The sequence below is a fragment of the Ammospiza nelsoni genome, chromosome 3 (genome assembly GCF_027579445.1).
Source record: "Ammospiza nelsoni isolate bAmmNel1 chromosome 3, bAmmNel1.pri, whole genome shotgun sequence".
Classification (NCBI taxonomy): domain Eukaryota; kingdom Metazoa; phylum Chordata; class Aves; order Passeriformes; family Passerellidae; genus Ammospiza; species Ammospiza nelsoni.
In genome coordinates, this window is record NC_080635.1 from 75,956,784 (window position 1) to 75,979,016 (window position 22,233).

The 22,233-nt window shown below is 42.7% G+C and overlaps 1 protein-coding gene across 1 annotated transcript; it reads right to left on the reverse strand.

Moving 5' to 3' along the window:
- Positions 1–306: 306 nt before the first annotated feature.
- On the reverse strand, positions 307–21,171 carry KCNS3 (potassium voltage-gated channel modifier subfamily S member 3). Its single transcript, XM_059468713.1, has 2 exons — positions 20,964–21,171; positions 307–2,453 (listed from the first exon to the last, which is right to left on the reverse strand). The coding sequence occupies exon 2, from the start codon at positions 2,402–2,404 to the stop codon at positions 923–925; it is 1,482 nt and encodes a 493-aa protein (XP_059324696.1). The 5' UTR covers positions 2,405–2,453; positions 20,964–21,171; the 3' UTR covers positions 307–922.
- Between the last annotated feature and the right edge of the window lie 1,062 nt (positions 21,172–22,233).

The following is a 22,233-nucleotide window of genomic DNA, read 5'->3' on the forward strand; positions in this document are numbered from 1 at the left end:
GAGCAGACCTTTAAAGACCAGCACAGATGTTTGCTTCAGTGCCCAGAAATCAAAGTCCCTGGGGAAGCCACCAAGGTGGCCTTAACCACAGCGGGATCCCCTCCAGGCACCAGAATCGCTCAGGGTCACATCAGCATGAGAGGTGGCTAAATGGAATAAAAAGCTTCTATCCTGCTCACACTTCATGCTGGGACTTATGACTAAAAACCTTTAGGACCTGATAGAGCTTGGCCATGGCTGGATCCTAGGAAAAATACAGGCACAATGGGAATAATTTATTTTAACAAACTAAAAATGTATTGTGCTTTTGGAAAGAAATTAATAAATATTATGCTTCCATGGAGTAAAAACAATATGTACCAATATATTTTCTGCCCCAACTTAGGAAATGGGTTCCCAACTCTAAAATTACACAAATTTGTTAGTGAACACAGTTTTACATGTACACAATTCCTTCATTTATCTAATGTATTTGCAGGTGAAAACTTCACTAACTTGTGCAATAGTTCTTACACATTTTTAATGTATCTCTACCAGAAGAGCAGCAAATTATAAAAGCAAATTCTGTGTAAGATATGAGACTGCTGCAGGGGAAAAACAATGAACAAATCAAACAACAATATTCACAAATCAAAAAGACCCCACTTATGTAAAACTCTGTAAAACTCTTTTCCCAGCTTTTTGACCCCAAAAATGCATAACACTATAGTTGTGTAAAAACTAAACCACTATATGAGGCATATTTTAAAACCTCATATAAACAATGAAGCTTTTATGGCATCCTCAGAGCAAAGAATGTCCAAATATGGCTGAGAGTTAAGTACCCTGAGAATCAACTGCTCTTAATGAATTCATTGAAGTCTGTCAGTCCACATTTACCAAGAATCAGAAGAGAAATAAAGAGAAGCAAACGTGATCCAACTCATTTTCCTGTACCATTCTCTAAAGATACTGTGTTATAAGCATCCTCCATATCTTGGATACTGGAGGCATCTGTTGACTCTTGGTCGCTGACCACAATTCCTACTGAAGAAAGGCTAGAAATGAAGGAGTGCATCTTTTTTGCATAAATATCCCTAATGTTAAAATAGGGTAGGTCATTGCTTTTCTCTTTGCAATCATTGTTGCACTGGTCTCTATCAATAGCTTTTTGCTTTTGGTAGTACTTAGAAAACTTATTGAAAATAATGGTGATTGGAAGTGCTACCACCAGAATCCCACAGATGATGCAGAGGGTGCCGAGCAGCTTTCCAGCAAGCGTGACCGGGTAAGTGTCCCCATAACCAACAGTGGTCATGCTGATGGTTGCCCACCACCAGCAAATAGGGATGCTCTGCAGCTCTGATGAGTCATCATCTTTCTCCACTGAGTAGACAAGCACTGAAAAAATAGAAATCCCAACTGACAGAAACAAAAGCAGAAGTCCAACTTCTTGGTAGCTGTGTCTCAAAGTGGCGCCCAAAGACCGCAGTCCTACGGAGTGCCTGGCCAGCTTCAGGATGCGAAATATCCTCATTAACCGCAGGATCTGAACCACCTTCCCCATGTTCTCAATATCTTCACTCTCTTCTTCCTTCGTGTCCACAGCCAGTGTGGCGTAAAATGGGATAATAGAGACAAAATCAATGATGTTCAGTGGTTTCTTCCAGAACTTCTTCTGACTTGGAGCAGTGAAGAGCCTGATCACAAGCTCAGCAGTAAACCAGATGATGCATGTAATCTCCACAGCTTCCAGCACCGGGTCTCCAATCTCCCTGTCATTGGCATCCAGCCTTTGAAATTCTGGCATGCTATGAATGCACATGGCTACAATTGATGCCAGAACAACACTCAGGGATGACACGGCAATTAACTTGGCAGACAAGCAGTATGCAGGATTTTCCATCCTGACCCAGATCTTCTTTCTTATTTCACCAAAACACAGATTATCAAACTTTTCTAGCTCTTTGTCAAATATGGATGACTCTTCATTGGAGGAGTCCATACTGTCGTTGCTCTTCTGATCCCAGTCTTTTTCAGGACCTTCCTCTTTCCGTTCTTGGTACCGATTGCTGCAGCAGGAATCAATAAACAGCTCGTTTATCCCCCAGTACTCTATTTCCTGGCAGAAGGAAAAGACACAAAGTTCTTCCATAACGTGAAGTTTGCCCGTATAGTAGAAGTTCAGAACATATCGGAACAAGGAAGGATTCCTGTCAAAGTAATATTCCTTGTCTGCCACACTATAATCATCACACAGTTCTAGAATAGCCTCTTCTGAATGGCATTTGAGAAGTTTTCCAAGTCTGGTATGGGGAAATCGGAGCAAGGTGCTTTGATCCACTGATTGCTTAAAGCCACCCACATTCAAATTGATAAGTTCTGCATCTTTGCCAGGTCTGCGGAAAAATTCACCATAAACCATTTTGGACAGACGAATTCCACTGCTGTTGCCCAATGAGATTACATAGAACCTGAAAAGAACATAAGATATTGTTAGAGCATTTAATTCAGTTTTGCTCTTGTGACACATTCTTTTCTCCATCTCTGGGTACTGTGAAATGCTGTAACAAAACAAATAAAAAAAGAAATAAAATTAAGAATACCCTTATTCAGCATTTCACAGGTGTAGTTTTAAATTAGGTTGGTTTACAGCTTTAGCAAATCTGAAAGCAGTAGGTTCTGGTTTAGGTCTCCTTTTCACCAGGGTAAAGGAAGACTGCCAAATTCATCTGCAAACCAGTCTCTGTTTCACTACCACACTGAAATTAATAGTCACAAAATCCATGTACTTCAGTTATGCAAAAAATCTTTAAAGAGAAAACTTATCAATCAATCAATTTAGGATCAAACTTTTGAGCAGGTTTCTCTCAATTACAGTTTCAGCTGAGTTGTATTCATTTACATGATGTTGCAATTTATAATCCACTAATTCCAATGTTATTTCCTTGAATGTAGACTGCAATTACTTTTGCTGACAATTCATTTACTTCTAAGGTGATCCACACATCAGCATTCTGTGCTCTTGAAAACATATCACGACTTCTTTTGAAGATTTTCAATTCCTGACTTCAGAATGCTGTGGCAGATATTTGGATATCTGCACTCCCTCAGGTATTTTTCTATCTGCCTTCCTACTCACCTGAAGTGTCACAACCCTCTTACAACCTTGGTCAGTTCCAGAAGCAATTCCTGTTCTGCCACAGCCTAGCTACAACCCTACAGCAATGCTGAAAAGTTGGAAATATCATCTCTGGAAAAGGGGCTTTCAGAGATGGAACTTCCACAGTAATTCTTCCTCAACAACTAACTGTGGACACCTGCAGATGGACAGAAGGGCATTTAAATGTTTCTGTAGTTTACTATCAGTATAATAAATAAATATAAATATAATTCAGCTGAAACTGAATTCAAAAGGCAGTTACAGTTACTAGTGAGTAAGTTAACTTTTACAGAACTGCTTTCTTGCTTTCCTTCCAAGGAGAAGCTGTTGTAAAGCCAAAACTGGCAGTTCTTACACTTGCCATCAGATTATATGTAACTTAAGATCATGAGGAGAGCAAATGTTTTTGATCTCTGACAGGTAAACACTAATTGATGCACACTAAGCTAATTTATTTCAATTTAGTATGCAAATCAATTCATTTTAAATGTGACAAGATAGTATCAAAATTCTCCTGTCCTAAAAGAAGACACCTTATGGTGTCATGCTCAGCATGTAGAGCTGGGGGAAGAAGAGGGAAAGAGAGGTGACACTCGGAGTGATGGTGTTTGTCTCCCCAAGTCACCATTAAATGGGATGGAGCCCTGCCTTTCTGGGGATGGCTGGACACCTGCCTGCCCATGGGAAGGGGTCAATGAATTCCTTGGTTTGCTTCACTTTTGCTTTACCTATTGAATGCTTTTCATCTCAACCACAACTTTTGCCATTTTACCTCTCTGGTTCCCTGCCCCATCCCTCAGGGGGTGGGTGAGCATGGGGTTGAGCTGCCAGTTGAGATTAAATCATAACAACATAGAAATGATTTTGCACCTTTAGATTTAGTTTGAAGGCAGGTATTTGCTAGCTAATAGAGTGGTTGTAAGACACGTTTGCTCCAGGCATTTCCCAAGGCTCCAGTTCTTAGGAATCATTAAGAGGTCAAATAAGACCATTGATCTCTCCTCACAGAGGAAGGGCAGCAAGACTCATCTGATAAACATCACCACACTTCACTCATGATCTAGAGCCAAGCTCTGTTTTATAGCACTATAAATAATAAAAAAAAAGACATAAATCTGGACTGGGGTGACTCGAAGTCAAAGTATATTCAGACCCAAGAAACCTCTAGTTATTGATTCATTTTAGTCAATAAAATCTCCACTTCAAGCAACTCATTAACATGAGAACCCTGGCAGTGTAAGTGAGCACTATAAAAACCAGGCAAGATCTCAGATCATGGAGTCATGGACCAATAGAATGGCGAGGGTCAGAAGGGACCTTAAAGATCATCTCAATCCCACCCTCTCTGACAGGGCCAGGACCACCTTCCACTAGACCAGATTGCTCAGAGGTCCATCCAACCCAACCCTGAAGAATTCTGGATGAAGTAGGATGAGACATCCACAGCTTCTCTGGGCAACCTGTGCCAGTGTCTCACCAACCTCACGGTAAAGAACTCCTTCCTAATACCCAATCTAAATCTACCCTCCTTCAGCTTAAAGCCATTACCTTCCTGTCTGGGGACACTTCTGATCATGACAAATAATGACAAATACAAAGCAAGTTTTACTCAGAAATAACTAAATCAAGAACTTAGTGCCCAGTAAATTCTTAGTACACTACACTGACTTACAGTTGAGACAGCAATATAAAACCATATCGATGATGCAGATTATATTCATAATGGTGCCTCCATGAAATTGTTCTGTATAATAAATTCAGTGGGCAATATTTTACTGCTTTATTTTGAGGGTACTGTAGTCATAATTTGTGCAAGATACAGAAAGAAAGTGGATCTTGCTTAGTAAGACCATGGTCCAGAACCTCCTTAATGTGTTACTACTATGAAGTGATTTTTAGACTACAGAAAGAGTGTACAGGAAAGATTCACAATAACTGTGTCAAGAGGAGCTTGATCCTCTGAAGAATGTGTTGTTTGACTTGCAGAGACCCTGACTCCTCAGCCATGGACCGGGACATTGTTCTGCTAGTTACTATCAGAACAACTTTAACAAGTGACTCAAGCCACAGGGCAATGACCACAGATGACAACTCCTGTCTCAGCACAAACTGCTCTCTACTTAAGGAAACCCTTCATTCACTCAGGAACCTTTTTTTCCTCAAGGGTAAAACTGTGTTCAGCTGGAAATGGTATTTTCCTGGAGTGCCAAGGCCTGTGTCATGAACATCCTAAGAACACAGAACTACCACAAACTTTGCAAATCTCAACTTGATGTGCAACATTAACCTCTTTGACCTTCTTCAAATATAGATAACATAATGAACTGGAAACCATTCCAAATCACACAATTCTTGCCCTGGAGAGAGTATAACAGAGCAAATAAACACATACCAGATGTTAGTTACTTGTTTGCTTTAATTGCTTCAGCTTTTTCAAGGAGCTACTGGCTAAGAATTCATATAGAATAGAAAATGAAACAAGACACAGAAGAAAGATGGTAACTGGAAGAATGAACATTATTTTCCATGATAACGAAAAAAACCCCAACAAATAGAAGTTCCAAATGTTAAGCTTCAGGGCTAAATAAAAGGCAGTCATTAGGAAAGCTGTGTGAAAAGAATACTAACTTTAGAATAAAAACCAGAATGACAGGATCTTCCCAGTCCAATTTGGAGATGGGCTCTAGCCAGTGCTTCTGCAGTCACACATGGTTGGTGAGGCCACAGGCCCATTGTCTTGGAAGGGGAGTTGCAAATTTCTGGGCTTTTAGCACACTGTGAAATCCCTAAAGCTCTCAAAAGAGGAGTCACAGAGACAGTTTGCAAATACAGTCCCTTTGAGACAGCTATGCCACAGATGTGTAACACATCACAAAGTGCTGTGGTTTCCAACCTCCTCTGGAACAAACCACTAAGAGATTTTTACTGACCACACGGATCCCCATACTACACATTTATTTGTCAGCAAAGTTCCTCTTTCTCAGTTATGTTTTGCATAGTATCTGCACACAGTCTCCATTCTTTGTGAGGTCATACACCACAAGCTTCAGAACATTTTTTTTGACGAGCTGAATTTTTGAGCATGGTACCACTTTGGTACCACTGGTAACTCCAAATTGGGGCAGTTTCATCTTTTGTTAGCATTAATCTGTGATTATCCAGGCACAACAGAAAGGAAGTTAAACTGGTTTACAATGGTTGAGCTTGGCTACTTAAAATACTCAAAGAGAGCTCATGCCTACAGATTTTCTACCGGTTTCTTTCAAGGCTATGTTGTCTTAGCCTCACCTCCTTCTTCCTGCACAGTTACACTCCATAAAACTCTCAAGATTAAGTTCACATTTTAGCATGGTTTCCTCTAAGTTGAAGGAACATTAATTAAAGGGCCTAGTCCTGCTCACAGTGAAGTCACAAGGGATGTAACACTGATGTGAACCTGAAAGGGCATACAAATCCTGGTAACTCTACAAAGTATTTCCACAGCTCAAAGACATTTTTTCCCTAAGGAATCTGATGATCTTGGCAGATTTCCATTTTAGGGTTCCAAACTCAGGAAATTCAGCTGTGAGTAAATTCCCTCTAAAGAATCTTACTTTGACGCTCAGCCGTGCCCAGGATGCAGATTTTGTCTCCTAATGATGCAGACAAGCACCCAGGCTGTTACTTCTGCTAATTTCCCCAGAATTGAGAGCTTCTACCAATCATCCAAGCTACACACGTGCAGATTTTGACACCAAGTACTTCTAAAATGCTGTGGATAACAAACCAAAACAACCTTCAGCTCAGGATCAACATTTCACTGATTTTTTAAGTGTCTGAATTTCTCCACTCATCATAGGGCAAACACTTGTCTAATGCACCACCTAGAAGTACTGCCTACATTTTCTGACTCACTGAGCAGAGAAAAACATTTAAATGCATGTATAATTTACTTGATCAATCACAATTAGGGATTTGGACTGAAATCCAGTTAGCATGACTTAAGTTGTTGTCTGTCAGCTGGACAGTAGTAACTGCTTTAGCACACTTAATTAAGCCTGGAAAAAAAAAGTAAGGTAATACTGGCACAGCCTCTTTCACTATGATATAAGCTGCAACACTCAATTCATTGTAATACTTGACACAGCTAATTGCAAAGTCATTCACAGACTATGGAGGTGGAGGTTAACTTTAAAAAGTCATCTAGCACAAATAGCAAGACCATCTGAAGAAACCACTCTGTGGTTATGGACACTCTGTGAGGCAAAGAGGATAAATTAGTCAGCTAAATTATTTTCTCAGCTGTAATTTATTTTTTTGTATTCCACTGGCAGTGCCATCCTTTATCCAGAATATTGCATTAAAATGCCATGAAAATAATAAAATTATGCAACTACATTTCTTTTAAAATTGATTCGGTACAACCTCCAGAAGACCTCAGGTAAATAAAGTTTGAGTTGAATTTTGTTCTGATGCTACTCCCATGTAAGCCTATTTGGCTATAGTCACCCCAGTACAATTCTACTGTCACCAGGCTGTTTCAGACACTGAGCGTGTGCCAAATGTTTGTGCAACTTTGCAATACAATGAAGATCAGAAAGAGATGATCATCATCTGTAAACAACTACAGCTGTTAGAAGCACTACAGACATTCAAATGTAAAATTATTTAAATATTTATACCATTTTATTTAAATATTCATACCTGTAAAAAAAAAGGTCTTCAAATATAGGGGGTTAAAAAAAAATCACTTCCACCAAAAGACTGATTAGGAAGAAATTAAGCTGTTACAACTGAGAGTAAAAGAACACAAGCAAGAATAGAAGAAGCATCTCTAGCCCATGGTTCCCACCACTCATCCAGGCACAGGTTTTTGGGAGTGAATCACCAGAGGTGGGGCTCACCTCTGCCATGACTAGATAAGCAGCCTATATGAGCAGTGCCATAAGGGGTGTAACTTCCATGGGACTAATACAACGTAAAACGAATCCTCCCAAAGTGAAATTCTGCTATTTCCACTATGAGGACGCTGGTAAGGACAGAGGATATGCCAAGGGTTGGATATGAGAAAGGGGCAAGGGAAAACACACCAGCTGTAGCCTGCACATGACAGAAGCTCCTTGGGAAAGCAGTATGTGATCTGAACTCCTTTCTCATATACATAAAGAACAAGGAGCAACACCTAATACCACCCAGTTATCAGAATGTCACCTTGTAAAATGATTAAAGTAAAAAAAAAAAAAAAAAATTAAAGTTATTCTCTGACTTGAAAAGGCTCTGGAGATACACATTATGAGAGTTAACAAGGCTTGCACCTTGCAACATTCCCAAAGGCTCTGCAATTTATATTCTGTTCATATAAATTAAAAGATCATTATCCCCAACTAAGTGGAAGTGACAGATTAAAATGTGCTGGCTTGAGAACCAACCTGTAAATCCCCACACTGAAGCACAGTTAGAATGCTGCAGTTCCCAAACCTGTTCCACAGCCAGCCCAGACAGACAGCTGGCCACACTAAACACTTCCTTGTGTTCTATCATCCCAAGGGCTGAAGTTCACAGAAATATTTGAGAAGATACCAAAGGCATTGTTACAAGCAGGTCAGCACTGCTGTGGTTGATGGTGAAATAAATTGTTTCTCTCCAGGTTATTTTGGCAATAATCTTGTTTGACAGGTCATACTAATGGCACCCATCAAGAGCACAGCCTCAGAACACAAAATACTATCTGAAGTGGACATTGCAACTTGTAGGTCTAGGTACCTCTGTAATGAGCACAATTTCAAAGGATCCCTTCCCCAAATTATTTTTTGTACCCCATTTTCCACTGAGTTCTCAATTTTTTCCATTCAAGTACTTCTCCAGTGATCACAATGAACATAAAATCCTATTGTTACACTTACTGGAGTAATTTGTTGTCAAAAATATTTGATACATGATCCCAAAGTCAAATACTTCCATATAGGAAAAAATGATGCAGAATAAAAATATATCATTATACTTCTTAAAAATAATTCTTCATTCTCCATCACTGATTAGTCTAGAATCTAAGAAGAACCTCAGTGAAACTGTAATTCACTTATAAATGTTGTTTGATTTTGGAAGGTTACCTATCTAAGCAAGGAAAATAATGCAGATACCCAGACACAGAGAGCAGTGTCCCTGAAGTCACACAGCAGATCAGCTGCCCACAAACAAGCCCACATCCCTCTCACACCATTAGCTCCTTCACAGTCTCCCTGAAAGCTGTCACACACCACTCCAGGTACTGGTACACTGAGACATGTGGGCCTAGAGCTGCATTCTGACAGTTCAGCTAATAAAAAACAACAGAAACAACAACAATATTTATCTAGCATAGAAAATCTAAATACCATTCCTGTATTTACAGGGCTGTTACAATGCCCATGGTTGTATCCAGGGGCTATGATGAGAGAGGTGAGAAACTGCTCCATCTATCCCACCACAACTCCTCCAGGTCTAACATAAAGGGATGAACAATTAGACAGGATGTATTTTCTCCAATACACAGGTCCATGAACCACTGAAGACTCCTGAGTTTTTAAGGAGGGTGTTAATGGTTCACAAGCACAGTGACAAATTTTACCCACATAGAGCCATAACTCTTCCATGTTTAGGAAAGGAATGCTGACCTTGGTGCAATTCAGAATACTCTTATCTCTTGTGAAAGGCATACAGAGTGTTGAAAATAAGATTTAGCTCACTGCCAAGAAGACTGATCTGATACTCAAAATCTTCTATTTGTTTGTCCATCATACACTTTCTGATTTCTCATTCTGGAGTCTGAGGACCTGTCCTCCTATTCCTAGTACAGATGGCAGAGCTGTTGATCAATTCTGCTCCCAAATTATCTCTTCCCACTCCTAATTTCTTTACCTTTTTTTAAATTTTTTTTTTTTTTTGGAAGCAAGGTAATATTTTTAAAGGACACAAATCCAATCACAACAGTCAATTGCACTGGGTGAAAAAGTTGTTCTGAACAATCTAAAATCTATACAGCACATAAAGCAGGACTTCTCCTCCTTAAACTGGGAAGAGACAATAACATAAACAGCAGGATTATGTTGCAACACATTACAGCAGTAAAAACTGCAAGGGGACCTGAAACCAGTCCTGTCTGTGCTACCACAACACCTCCACTAGCAGCAGCCACAGGAGCAGCAAAGCTAAAAGGGCAATTCAGCTGCAGAGCACTCACCTGGCTACACATGACTTTTGAATCCATTAAACCTTTATTCTGCAAAGTCCTGGCTTTGGGATAAGCTGCTTGAACAAAATTTATCTCACTGCAATTCTGTTCTGGGTGTACCTCAGCCCATTTGTTGGAACCTTTTTAATTTATTTAGAAATAAGATGCTTACATTAGTAACATACCCCTGAATACAGAAAACAGGCTTAGAAGGGACCTTGAAGAGTAATATAATTCAGCTTCTCCCCTTCCTCAAGGCAGGATCAGCTACTTCTAGACCAATTTTGGCAGATGTTTATTTTATGTCCAATGATAAAGCCTCTCCAGAGAGGTTTTGGAATCTGGTCCAGTACTCGAATGCCTTTGTTCTCCCAAAATTATTTTTCTAACATCTGTTTAAGTACACTGTGCTGCAGTCCAGGCCCATGGATGTGTACATGTCCAGCAGATTTGGAATGGGATGGAGTCACTGAGGATGGACAGCAGAAACTGACTATCTACAAATTCTCCACAAGTCAGTTCCTTCCTTTGCTATATATTTAATTTTACTTGGCAGCCCAAGTAGATAAAGTTACGTTGTATTTATTTTTTAATGTGTTGAAAAAATTCTATTAATTTCAGAGATAAACAAAGGTTTTCCTGACCACAGTGAAGTTCTCCAAGATATTCATAGTCTCTTAGGCAACAAGAACACAAGCAATTGTTATTGTGAATATTCTGACTGAAACCTTCAGCTGAAAATCTGTAAAAACACTTGTGTTTGCAGCATGTTAATCTCACTAAAGGAGTCAGTACTGTTCAATATAAATTCTCTTGACCCCAGACAACTCTGAAGCAGAGCTCTAAATCTCACTCATATAAAATTTCTGCAGTCTGCTGTGATCCAACATTCACTTTCAAAGCATCCAAGTAAGTTTTACAATGTGCTGGTATGCGGGATTTGAGGCCACAGGCTAAGGAAGGATATGTGGAGGCAGCTGGAAAAAAATATCTGCAAGGGACATAGGGTTCAGAGCCACACTGCAAATCTTACCCACACTGAGGCCTCTAGGAGCCTCCATTTCTTGGAGCACTCAGATTTTGGTACATGCTCAGCACTCAGATTTTGGTACTTGCTCACTGCTCCTACACTGGACATCATTTGGTTACACCACTCCCCTTGACTTTCCAGGAAGCATAACAAACGAATTTGTGGTGAAAGGATCCTTTGGAGGTCATCTTGTCCCACCCAGTCTCAAAGCTGGTTCAGTGAAAGAAGGCTGCTCAGGGCCAACTGTTTTTTTTTAACATCTCCAAAATTTCCCAAACTCTCTGGTACCCTGGTCAAGTCAGACCTCTCTTACAGGGAAAATATTTCTCCTAAAGCCTAGTTAGACACTCCTCTGCTCCAGTCTGGGTTCAGTGACCCCTTCTGTGGACCTGCTGGCTACAGCCTTGCTGACAAAGCCCAGGAGGCAGCTGGCCCTCACTGTGAGGGCACAGTGCTCACTTGAGTTCTGCATGCTGCCTACCCCAATGCTCATGTCCTTCTCTGAGAGCTGCTTTCCATTCAGTTAGCCTCCAAACTGCTGCATGGGGCTACTTCATCCCAGATGGAGTTTCTCCAGGTTGCTGACAGCCCTTTTAACAGCATCCCATCAGTCAACCAGTGTATTATTAGTCATCTCAGTCCCCAAAAAACAAAGGTGTTTTCCCTGTTTGTTTCAACAGGGAAACAAGGCTGTGCCCACAGAGCATTCAGGAAAAAAGGACATTTGCCAGAAAATATGTGAAGTGAGGACGTGACAGGCTAAGACACAGAATTGCACCACTATTCAATTGAATACTCACAGAAGCTGAGGCATTGTCATTGAACACAAAAAGGAACAGCCAGCAAGTAAGTTTTTTTCACAAAATAAATGTCAGTCCTAACTACTGCAATTCATTTCAGCACTTGTCAGCATTATTACCCATTATTTTTTCAGGAAGTGTTGAGTGGACACTATCACCTGGATTTACATATGCAAAGTAATATCACACATTGGCACAATTTGTAAGGTACTGGGGGTGCTGTGTGTGTGGGCTGGATTCTGGCTAGTACATGTGTTAGCACAGCCCTTAACAATACAGCCATTTAACTCAAAGGCAGACCTTATAAAATTACTCTGGTGCCATTTTCGCTATTGTCTTCCAATGGCAGAAAGTTTGGAACGGATATAAAGCCCAACCAGATTAGAAGAAATTTCAGAAGTCACAATCCAGCCCCTTCTCTCCTTACTTCTCTCAACTTTTTTTTGCAAATATATTTTTCTAACTTTTTAAATGACCCACACAAATGTCCAGAGAGGGAAAACTGAAGGTGTGTGGCTGCATAAATCCTAATCCCACAAAATTAGCAGATGTTTTGTGGAAGACTTTACCAGGACAAGGGATTTCTTAGGTTTTTGCCTGGGCTAAACATCAACAGATAGATTCATAAACTCCCACAACAGGCCCCCAAGATTTTGAAGGCACCACACACCAAGAGGTCCAGAAGAAGATTTGAGATCCTAACTACATGTCTTCCAAGAAAGAATTAAGAGTTTATTAAGCATATATGCAGTGCATTAGAAGAAACTAAGAGCAAAATAGATTTGGGAGTTGTTGGTAGTTCCCCTTAATAAGCAGCTGATGGAAGCAAAGCACCACTGAACATCAGTGTAAGCAAAAACTTGTTTAGCCTTAAGGGCAGTGCTAATCTAAAACTCTCTAGAAGAAAAAGAAGATAGAAAAAAAGTATAATTTCAGCTTTCTATCGACGTTTGAATGAGGTACTTCATTCAAATTCAATGAGGTACATTCACTACAGTATGTGCTCAGTAAAACTATGGAGAGAAAAATAACAACTTCTGCTTCTCACTTCATTTGTGAGGCAGTTTTACCACAGCCCTCAGACATACTGTCTGAATATATAAACCCTTGATATCATCTGAAATCAGTAATACTCATCTAAGAGAACATGTCTGATTGCCTAAAACCCAAGTCTCGAGGCCAGGAGCTTTTAAAGATGCCAGCTGAGACTCAGTCCAAATTTTCCAGAGAATTGGTCCACGGTTTTCAAATAGAGTTGAATACACACAAGCAAAAGGAGACTTCAAGTCACGTTGGACTTCTTACAAGTCTGTGCTTGAGTATTGCCTCAAGCCAGGGCTTTTGCTCAGCTCCAAGGATAAGTGATAGCCTAAGAAGACTGAAACACATCCCCTGCCTCTAGCAGTTACAGAAGACCTCAGGAAAGAGTGGCTTCATGGTCAGGAAATGGAAGGAGCATGTCAGAGAGCCAGGACCAAGCACTTTGACTACCAGCAACTGCTTGCAGATTAAGCTTTTCTCACTTTCAAGATTCACAGGTTTCAATGTGAATCCACAATAACTCTTATTTGACCACCAAACATGCCATGAGCTAATTTTTCCTTTGTTTTGTTCTTTTCTGTCATCGTAACAAATTAATCAAAGTAAGTGGGAAAAACTTCTTTCTGCCTGGCCTAACATCCAGCAAACTGTAAAACAAAATCATGACTCCCTAAAAAGAACAGCTTACAATGAAAACATAAACACCATTACTGTTTCCAGACTAATAGCACTGAGCTAAAATACCACCAAGAACTCATTCTATCCCCCTTGTCCAGCTCAAGCTTTTACCAATTTCATGGGCGAATTAAAAGAGCAATATTGATCTATGCTGGCTGCCCTTTTCAGAGCAAACATTGCACTGGAGAGGAAGACACACAGATCTTCTTAGCTTAAGAAGAATATACAAGGCAGCATCATTTTCAGCAGCTTATTCAAGGGAAAAGGTGTCTGCCCCTAAAATGTGATGCTGAAACCATCATTCAATGCTTGTCACTAGCTACAGCTAAACCATGGAGGGCTGATTTACATTTGTGCTGCAGTAATGAGTGAGCTGTTTACAAAATGAAAACCTAACTTATGGTTCTATTTGCTCTTCTCTCAATGGGCAATAAAAGGAGTTCATAAAATTACCAAGCAGCTTTGGAATGGTAACCCAATTAAATAAGCAGTAACTGATTGAAATAACTGAAGAATTATATATATCTATATAAAAGATAAAGCCTTCAATAAAAAGGAGTCTTCTTTGGGACATACCCAGTCTTCCACCAGCCCTGTTTTAAACATACTGATTGACAACAATTGTCCACAAAATAAATAAATATTGTATATTTATAATTGCATCTCACAAACTATGAGGGTGATTCTTCTCTCACTGAGGCCAGGAATGAGAACCCGCTTGCTCCCTGTAACACACACCACCATGGTACCAAAAAGGTTTTAGAGCTGAAGCCTCCACAGCAGTTAACACCACTGGAAGCAGCAACAGCTCCTGTCTGCTGAAGGAGAGGAGGTAGAAGAGAAGCAAGAAGCATGGCAGAGCAATCAGAAGTGCTTCCAATTTTTATGAAACTACCCAGGCTGTGTTGTAACTCCTCCATGCAAATCAAAGCTGTTATAGATTCTTCCTGAGTTGGTTATCTGCCTCCCACAGGTAACCTGCCTGTACTTATATGAACATCAACAGTCAATTTGTTAGGCTCAAACAACAAAAAAACAGAGAAATATGAAACTCTATTTGGGGCACAAAATTGCCAATACTAAGTTTTACAAGATTGATGTACAAGACAGTTTTTGTCCCTAAATCTCATAGCACATTATTAAGAGCTGTGAGGCAGATGCCTTGGGCTCCATGCTTTGGAAGCTGCCCCTGAGACTTGAGATGTGACCTTCTCGATGTCATGTAGCAGGTCAACATGTTCTACTTCAACATTGCCAAGTCCATGAAGTCTGCCATTGCTTTGAGGAGAACACAAGCAATCTTCTGCACAAGTTGAGCTCTGAGCCTGTCATTAGAGCAGCACTGGGCTAGAATGACTAAACATGTGGAAGAATCAACCAGTTTTTAAGACATCAGTTGGCATCTGAACTGCTTGTCCAAGCCGATGAACAAAGGAGAAAAACATAAAAAAGGAAGAAAAAGGAGGAAGCAACATTCTGCCTCAGATCATAAATAACCTGTCCTCCTTAAACCACCCACACTCCATTTTGTCCATGTGGCCTTTGCTGGTTTTTACTGACAGGCTGGTAAGACCAAAAAATTCCAAAAAATGGAAAAAAGAGAAGTTAATTTCTTAGCCTTTACCCTGTTCAGAGCATACACAGCTCCAGCTGCACAGATGCACCTCCAGAGAACTCACACAGCACAACACCTCACAGGACAAGAAGGGACAACTGCATCTCTTGCTGCTGCTGGCACAGGACCCAGGACATCCCCTCTGGCTATCCTGAGTAGCCAAGACCCCTGCCACGGGGCTCAGAGACCCTGGCACAGGGCCCAAAATGCCTGTGGTTTTGATTATGACCCGTGGAGCAAGTTACCAACCTTTGATGAAGATCTGCAAGCCATGACAAATTAAATAGAATGATAGTGAATTTAACTCAAGGTGAAAAAGTAGATTTTGGGGTTTTTAGAATGGGGCTCCAGAGGGGCAAGATGGAGGGATCTGGGCATGTCCAGCCTTTCTTCTTCTTCTTCTTCTTGGCCTCCATCTTCTGCTGTGATGTTGGCACTTTTAGATTGGTTTAGAGTAGAAGCCCACTGTCTAACATAGGTGATAGATATTGGAAAGCAATTGTAAACACTGTATATGTAGTTTTTAGTATAAAGACATAACACTGCCCCGGGGGCAAACAGGATGCCTCGGACTGTCTTGCTGAACGGACCTCGGCAGGCCAGGAGAAAGAATTTTATAGATAACGTACAATAAACAACCTTGAGACTGAGAAATGAAGAGCCCTGACTCTTTCTTCAAGTGCCGGGATGGGAAAGAGACTTTCTAACTTTTCTCGGGGTCACTCTGAGCATCTAGAGATCCCGACAAGGATGGTGCCAGGCTGCCCATCTGCCACCATCTGCCCGTGGATTGATTCTGGATTCACAGTCCAGCAGCTCTGCATGTCCAACATCAACCTTTAAGACATAAACCTTCCTGGAGGAGATGGCAACAGACACTGCAGGCCAAAGTCAGGCTGATCTCTGCAGCCAGGGCAGGTGGCTGCTCTGAACAAAAGGGAGTCTGAATGGCTGAGCTGCAGTGGCCTCTCCTGGAGCCCCCTCCCAGAAATTCCTCAGCAGCTATGAGAGCTGGTACACCAAGACCCCTCACCTCAGTCCCCACTCACCTGTCAGGGATGGGAAGGCAAAATGGGTAAGACACCTTAGTGTGAAGGGCAAGAAGGTGAGTTGGAGAGTTTGTGGACAAAAGAAAGGAGAACAGAAATTTATGCTATGACAAGGGACATCAGGAATATCCAGCAGACAGACAGCAGTGACATAAACAATTTAGAGAGGGCAAAATGACTGAACCCTTCCACACCTTTATATCAACCTAACCAGCACACAGAGACCAATATGTTTACTCCAGACTTACCTGAGCTCCTTGCTGAAGAGTGCAAGAAAATCAAGGTCTCAGGCTTTACCTGTAACACAGCAAATGGCCCCAAATGTGCAGCAAAGTAGGCAGAACAAGAACAGTGACCACAATGGGACCTTCTAATACAAATCATAAAGCTCATCTTGCCAGAAGACAGATGTCTCTTGAAAATTACTGTGGAATGAGCTCCCTCAGAAACTAAGGACCAACACAGTCAACATCATCTTCCTTTGCAATAGAGATAAATATTCTAGAAGTCATCTCCTTTAAAATAGAATGAAAAAGCAAAAGAAAACCATTACAAGCAAGTGTCACATGCAGAACACCCTTGCAAGAGAAATGAGCCAGTTATCCACAAATGACAGATGACAGCAGTTTAACACACTGCAGTTAGATCGTCAGGTACAATATGAATGAGGCAAGACGAGCAGAACACATTCCCATAAAATGGAAAGTACAGTAATAAGGAAAGAAGCATCAGTAAAATATGGGAAAATGAAAAGGACCAGAAGGAAATGAGGTATAAAAAAGAAAAAATGGTAAAGAATGGAGCAACATACTGAGGTAGCATATTGAAGCAGATGACCCTCTAGCATTAACTGGTGCAGAACCATTGTCTGGAACAGGTCAAGGACAGTTTCTGTCAGCTGAGCATTTGGTCCTCCACACAGAACCAGGCAATGGCAATGACAGCATCCTGCCTGGTTTCCTTGGGATGCGTTCCCCCTCAGAAAATGAAAAGACAAGGCAGGAAGAAAATAAGATGATGCCATAAATTAAAAGGCAAGGCTTAACAGAAATAAAAAAAATATATGAAGAACAAGAATAAAAACAAAGGGATGGGGGAAAGGCAAGATAAAAAGAAAATATCCACAGATTAGTGGAGTACATTTTATTTATTCATGATCTCTGTTTTATTATGTGTCCTTGGCAGATGTCCCACAACTGAAAATTTGCAAGGCAGATATTGATGCGAGTTTAGAGACTTGAGCCTTGTTTCTAGTCATTAGCCTTGGGCAGATCTTTTTAATAGATGTGCCCCAATAGGAAGTAAACAAGTTCCTTAAATCAAGAGTCTTTGGACAGGAGACACGCTGCAAACAAATGGGCTGAGACGGGGACTCCAGGAGGTAAGACCAAAAGCACAGTCTCGACCTGTTTTCAAGTAACCAAGCTGAAGGTCAGGCTGCTCATACAGATATTGCCTATCAGGATACAGACTGCTCTGACAAACTCACAGCAGACCCTGCCTGTCACACACCCTCCCTGTTAAGCAGCACTTATTTCACCTGAGAGGTGCAGGCTGAGCCTGCCCAGCTGGCAGGACAGGGATGCCAGCACAGGCGGCCATGGCAGCCGTCTCTGGAGCCATCCCAGCAGCGAGGCAGGACACGGCAGGACACTTCAGGACACGTGTCCAGCACCAGCCTGGCCAGGGCCCAGCCAGAACAAAAAGCTCACCTCTGGCAGAGGCAGCAGTGCTGAGAGCAGAAAGCTCAGCTGCCTCACTCCTCAGGCAGGTTTAAGGTGCCTCAGCAGCCCAGTCACTGCAGAACCTTGTTCTGCACTGAGGCTGGATGGCCTTGGCACTGCGTGTGAGTAGTTGATTTTATCCTGCCTGTGGGTGTAATTGCACAGCTAAGGTGATACTGGTGGCCAGACACCCATTTACCATATTTTCAGGTTTAAGGTGGTTTTATTCTTCTTGCACTGGGCAAGTTGCTAAGTGCTAGAGAGGGTGAGCAAAGATCTGCTCCTCCTTCAGGACCTCTCTGTTTCTACAAAGGGCATTCTAGTAAAACATCCGACCTCACCTGTCCCAGGAACAATTCCAGGGGTCACACTGCAGTTTGTATCAGCTCAGCTGAAAGCTGATTATTGATTTTCTTTTGCCCACACTCGCAAATAGGAAGTTGAAAGGCTGCTACAACTTCTGTGGGTTGCCTTAGTGCTGACACAGGTAACAAGACACAGACATTTATAGACAAGGAAAAAGGTCTCTCAAAAAAGAGCTTTAATGTCCTCTGCAATGAATACATATAGATTTACTCTTTTTTTAATTGCAAGACCCACTTAAATCTGTCCAGACAGTATAAAGTACATCTAATAGACAAGTAAAGAACCGTAATTTAGGAAATCTGATATTACTTCTGGACCTTCCCCATACTTTAATTCCTGAAATTGAAATAAAAATCTAATCATACTGTGCCTCTTTTTAAAGAAAACCGTTTTGAAATCTACAGCTAAGAAACACCCTTGTAAAAGCTAGGTATGACTACTGTCAATTAAAGTTCTTTTATCATCATTTAACTACCTACCTGTATTTAAATAACTTACACAATTTCAGAACATAAAATCATTTTTGTCTACCCACAGTGCTATCTCAGCAGAAATTTAGATACAGAAGCTAAAAAGTTTCTTCCTTACAAGCCTTATAATTGTCTTTCATTCCCCCAAATGACTACTGGTTTCAACACTACTGCAATGGGCAGCTTCCCCCCAGTAGCAGATATTAAATACATCATGCAAGGTTGAAAAGCCACCTCTACTTCATGGCTTAGGATATGAACTCAGATCAATTCCTACCAAAATTCTACATTATTTAACCCTAACTGATTAGAGTAGAGAAAGACTATGGGAAAGGCTGCAATTTTGACTGAGGAAAGCAAGAATGAGTGGTCCAGGACATGTTTCTGAAAATGAGGCCTGCCCCAGGTATCCCAAGTCAGACACCTAGAACTTGACTCATTCATCCCCTGTGGAACTCCTGGCTCCCTACAAAAGGCATCTCTCTGCTCCCTCTGTCCCCTCAGGACGGTAGCCTGAGTGCCTTATGCCATCTATTGGCCTAGACCAGTGACAGGCGCTCGGAGGAGAACTTTAATTCTGGGAAAGCGACTGTGTTAAAAGGAATCTGTCGGCAGATCTGTAAACCCCGCTAATGGAATCAATACACTGCCGCTGCTCAGATCTTGAGATCTACCTTGCCTAGCAGACACACTGAGCTCAGCTCCCAGAATAACCAGCAGCTGGGCTTTGCATTAGGCAAATGAAAAATGGTACACAGCGATCTCGCAGGCAAGAAAATTCAGAAAATCCAAAAATAAGCAGAGAGAATTTTCACTGTCCTACACATGAACATTTAAAAAGTCATTCATAAAAAGAGAAAGTTCCTTCAAAGTCCACTTAGTTCCAAAATCTCGTTAACTATCCCAAACTCAGTAAAGTCTACTTTAAACAGGACGTGCACACTTAACAAACTTCTTCCACGTTTCCTTACCCACAGAGGCTACTGTAGCCATTCACGGCTGCTTAAATCTAGTTTACTTTTTAACCTAAACGAGTTTCTAAAAGAGAAGGCAGAGCTGTGCCATGCGAAAGGAGTCAGAGGCATCGCTATTGACCCTCTCCCGCGCAGGCCATTACAGAGCAGCCGCGGAGACCCCGGCAGGACGCGTCCCCTCCGAGGGCCAGAGCGGTGCCCGCGCCCCCGCTCCGCAGCCGCCTCCCTGCGGAGGGAGTCCCGAGCAGGACGGTGCAGGGCAGGACATCGCCGGGGCAGCGAACGCGCCGAGGCTCCCCCTCCCCAGGTGGCTTCCTGCGCACCCCTCTTCTTCCTCCTCCTCCCCCGCCTGTTTGCCCCGCGAAACGCAAGGAGAAGACACCGCGCCGCACTCCGCGCTGTCCCCTCCGAGCCGCAGCCGCTCCCGGGGCAGCGCTGCCTACCTGGAGCCGCGGCCGCCGCCGCCCCGCCGCGCTCCGCCAGCTCCGCGGGGCCGCCCGACGTGGGAGGGGAACACCGGCGGCGGCAGGCGGGCTCAGCCGAGTCCCCTCCCCGGCCCGGGCATCCCCCGGCCCCGCTCCCGTCCCGCAGCCCCCTCGGGGGCCCCGCTCCGCTCCCCGTGGTTCCGCACCGCGCCCGAGCGGTGCCGCCCTGCCGGTCGGTGTTCCCCCCCAAGTCCCGCTCCAGGCCCCGGGGATCCCGCTCTCTGGCGGAGTCCCACCCCCACGGTTTCCTCTTCTCTCCCGGAGCGTTCCCGCACTTCGCCCGTCGGTCCTGCACAGCACCCCTGGCGTCTCCCCCGCTCCCCGGGCCGTCCCGCTCGGTTCCCCGGGGCAGTCCCGCAGCCGCCCGGAGCCCGTGCCCGGAGCCGGCGTCGCCACCTACCAGGCACGCCCAGGCGGCCCCGTTTCCCCGCGGCTCAGAGGGGGCAGCCGGTGCCGAGGGGCGATGCTGCCGAGGCGGAGGGGCAGGGCAGGGCTGGGCTGGGCCGGGCGCCTCCCGCCCGGGGCTGCGGTAGCTGTGCCCGCAGTGCCAGCAGTGCCGGCCGTGCCGCCCGTGCCGCGCTCTGGCCGCGGGGCTCGGCCCGTCCCGCTTTTGTGCGGCGGCGGGGCCGGCGCTGCGCGCTGAGCTGTCAGCGCCGGGGGATTGATCTGCCATCGATTCCCAGGCGCTGCGCTGAAGTGGCACACGCGGCTTGATTAGCTGGCGGTGCAGCCTGAGATGCGGAGTGCCCTCCGCACGCTGCAGGGGGCTCCGTTTTATGGTTTGTGCTCCGTGTTATGCCCCAGAGTAGTTGCCTGCTTGTGTCGGGGCTCAGTTCTGCCCGAGTTAAAGTCAGAGGGCAATGGGAAGCCAGGCCAGCTCCCAGCGTAACTCGAAAGCACAGCTGCGACAGCGTTCCACGATTAAACACTTTGTCTGTTTCAGTGGTGTCGTTTCGAAAATTGCCGATAATGAACGGGATGGTTTATTCCTTCATTACAATTTCTGCACTTTTGCCAAACTTTTCAAAACTTTTCACTAAGAAACTCTAAAACATCATCATCATCATCATCATCATCACTAACTGCAGGATTAGGGGGGAAAAAAATCTGTTTCATAACTATTTCTGTCAGTTATTTTTCTAATCAATTTTAGCTTGAAAAAAAATCTTGCACAAATATTGCATAAAATTCTCCTCTATTTTAGGGGGAGATTTTGTTGTAGTGATTGTTTTTAGAATTCATTACATATTTCAAGGAGAATAATTCAACAACCTGTTTTTCAGAAGCAACACAAATACTTACTATGCTGATGTGTTCTTGTTGCGGTAATAATTTTTTAGTCTTATAAGAGTCCTCAGTTGTGAAGACTGAGGAGAGGGAGGATCCTAAGAGAATACATTTCTCTCTGTGTTTACTGTTGTTCCCTTAAGATACTATTGCTCTGCAGAGGGAATTCATTTTATTACATGTTATGGTGTATAACAGCATTAATAAATTAAAAATTTTATATCATTTCTCTTTCATTAATCACAGAAGTTTTAATCACTGCAGAATATGTCTTGTCCAGATATTACATCAACCCTTCAATGTTTTGTACAGCAATGTGCATTTATGCTACACATCTTTTTCAAAAACCATAATTAAGCAGGAGTACCAAATGACATTTAGTT

Bases quoted from the DNA above. Each gene is read 5' to 3' on its own strand.
- KCNS3 (XM_059468713.1), bottom strand. From the start codon at position 2,404: ATGGTTTATGGTGAATTTTTCCGCAGACCTGGCAAAGATGCAGAACTT.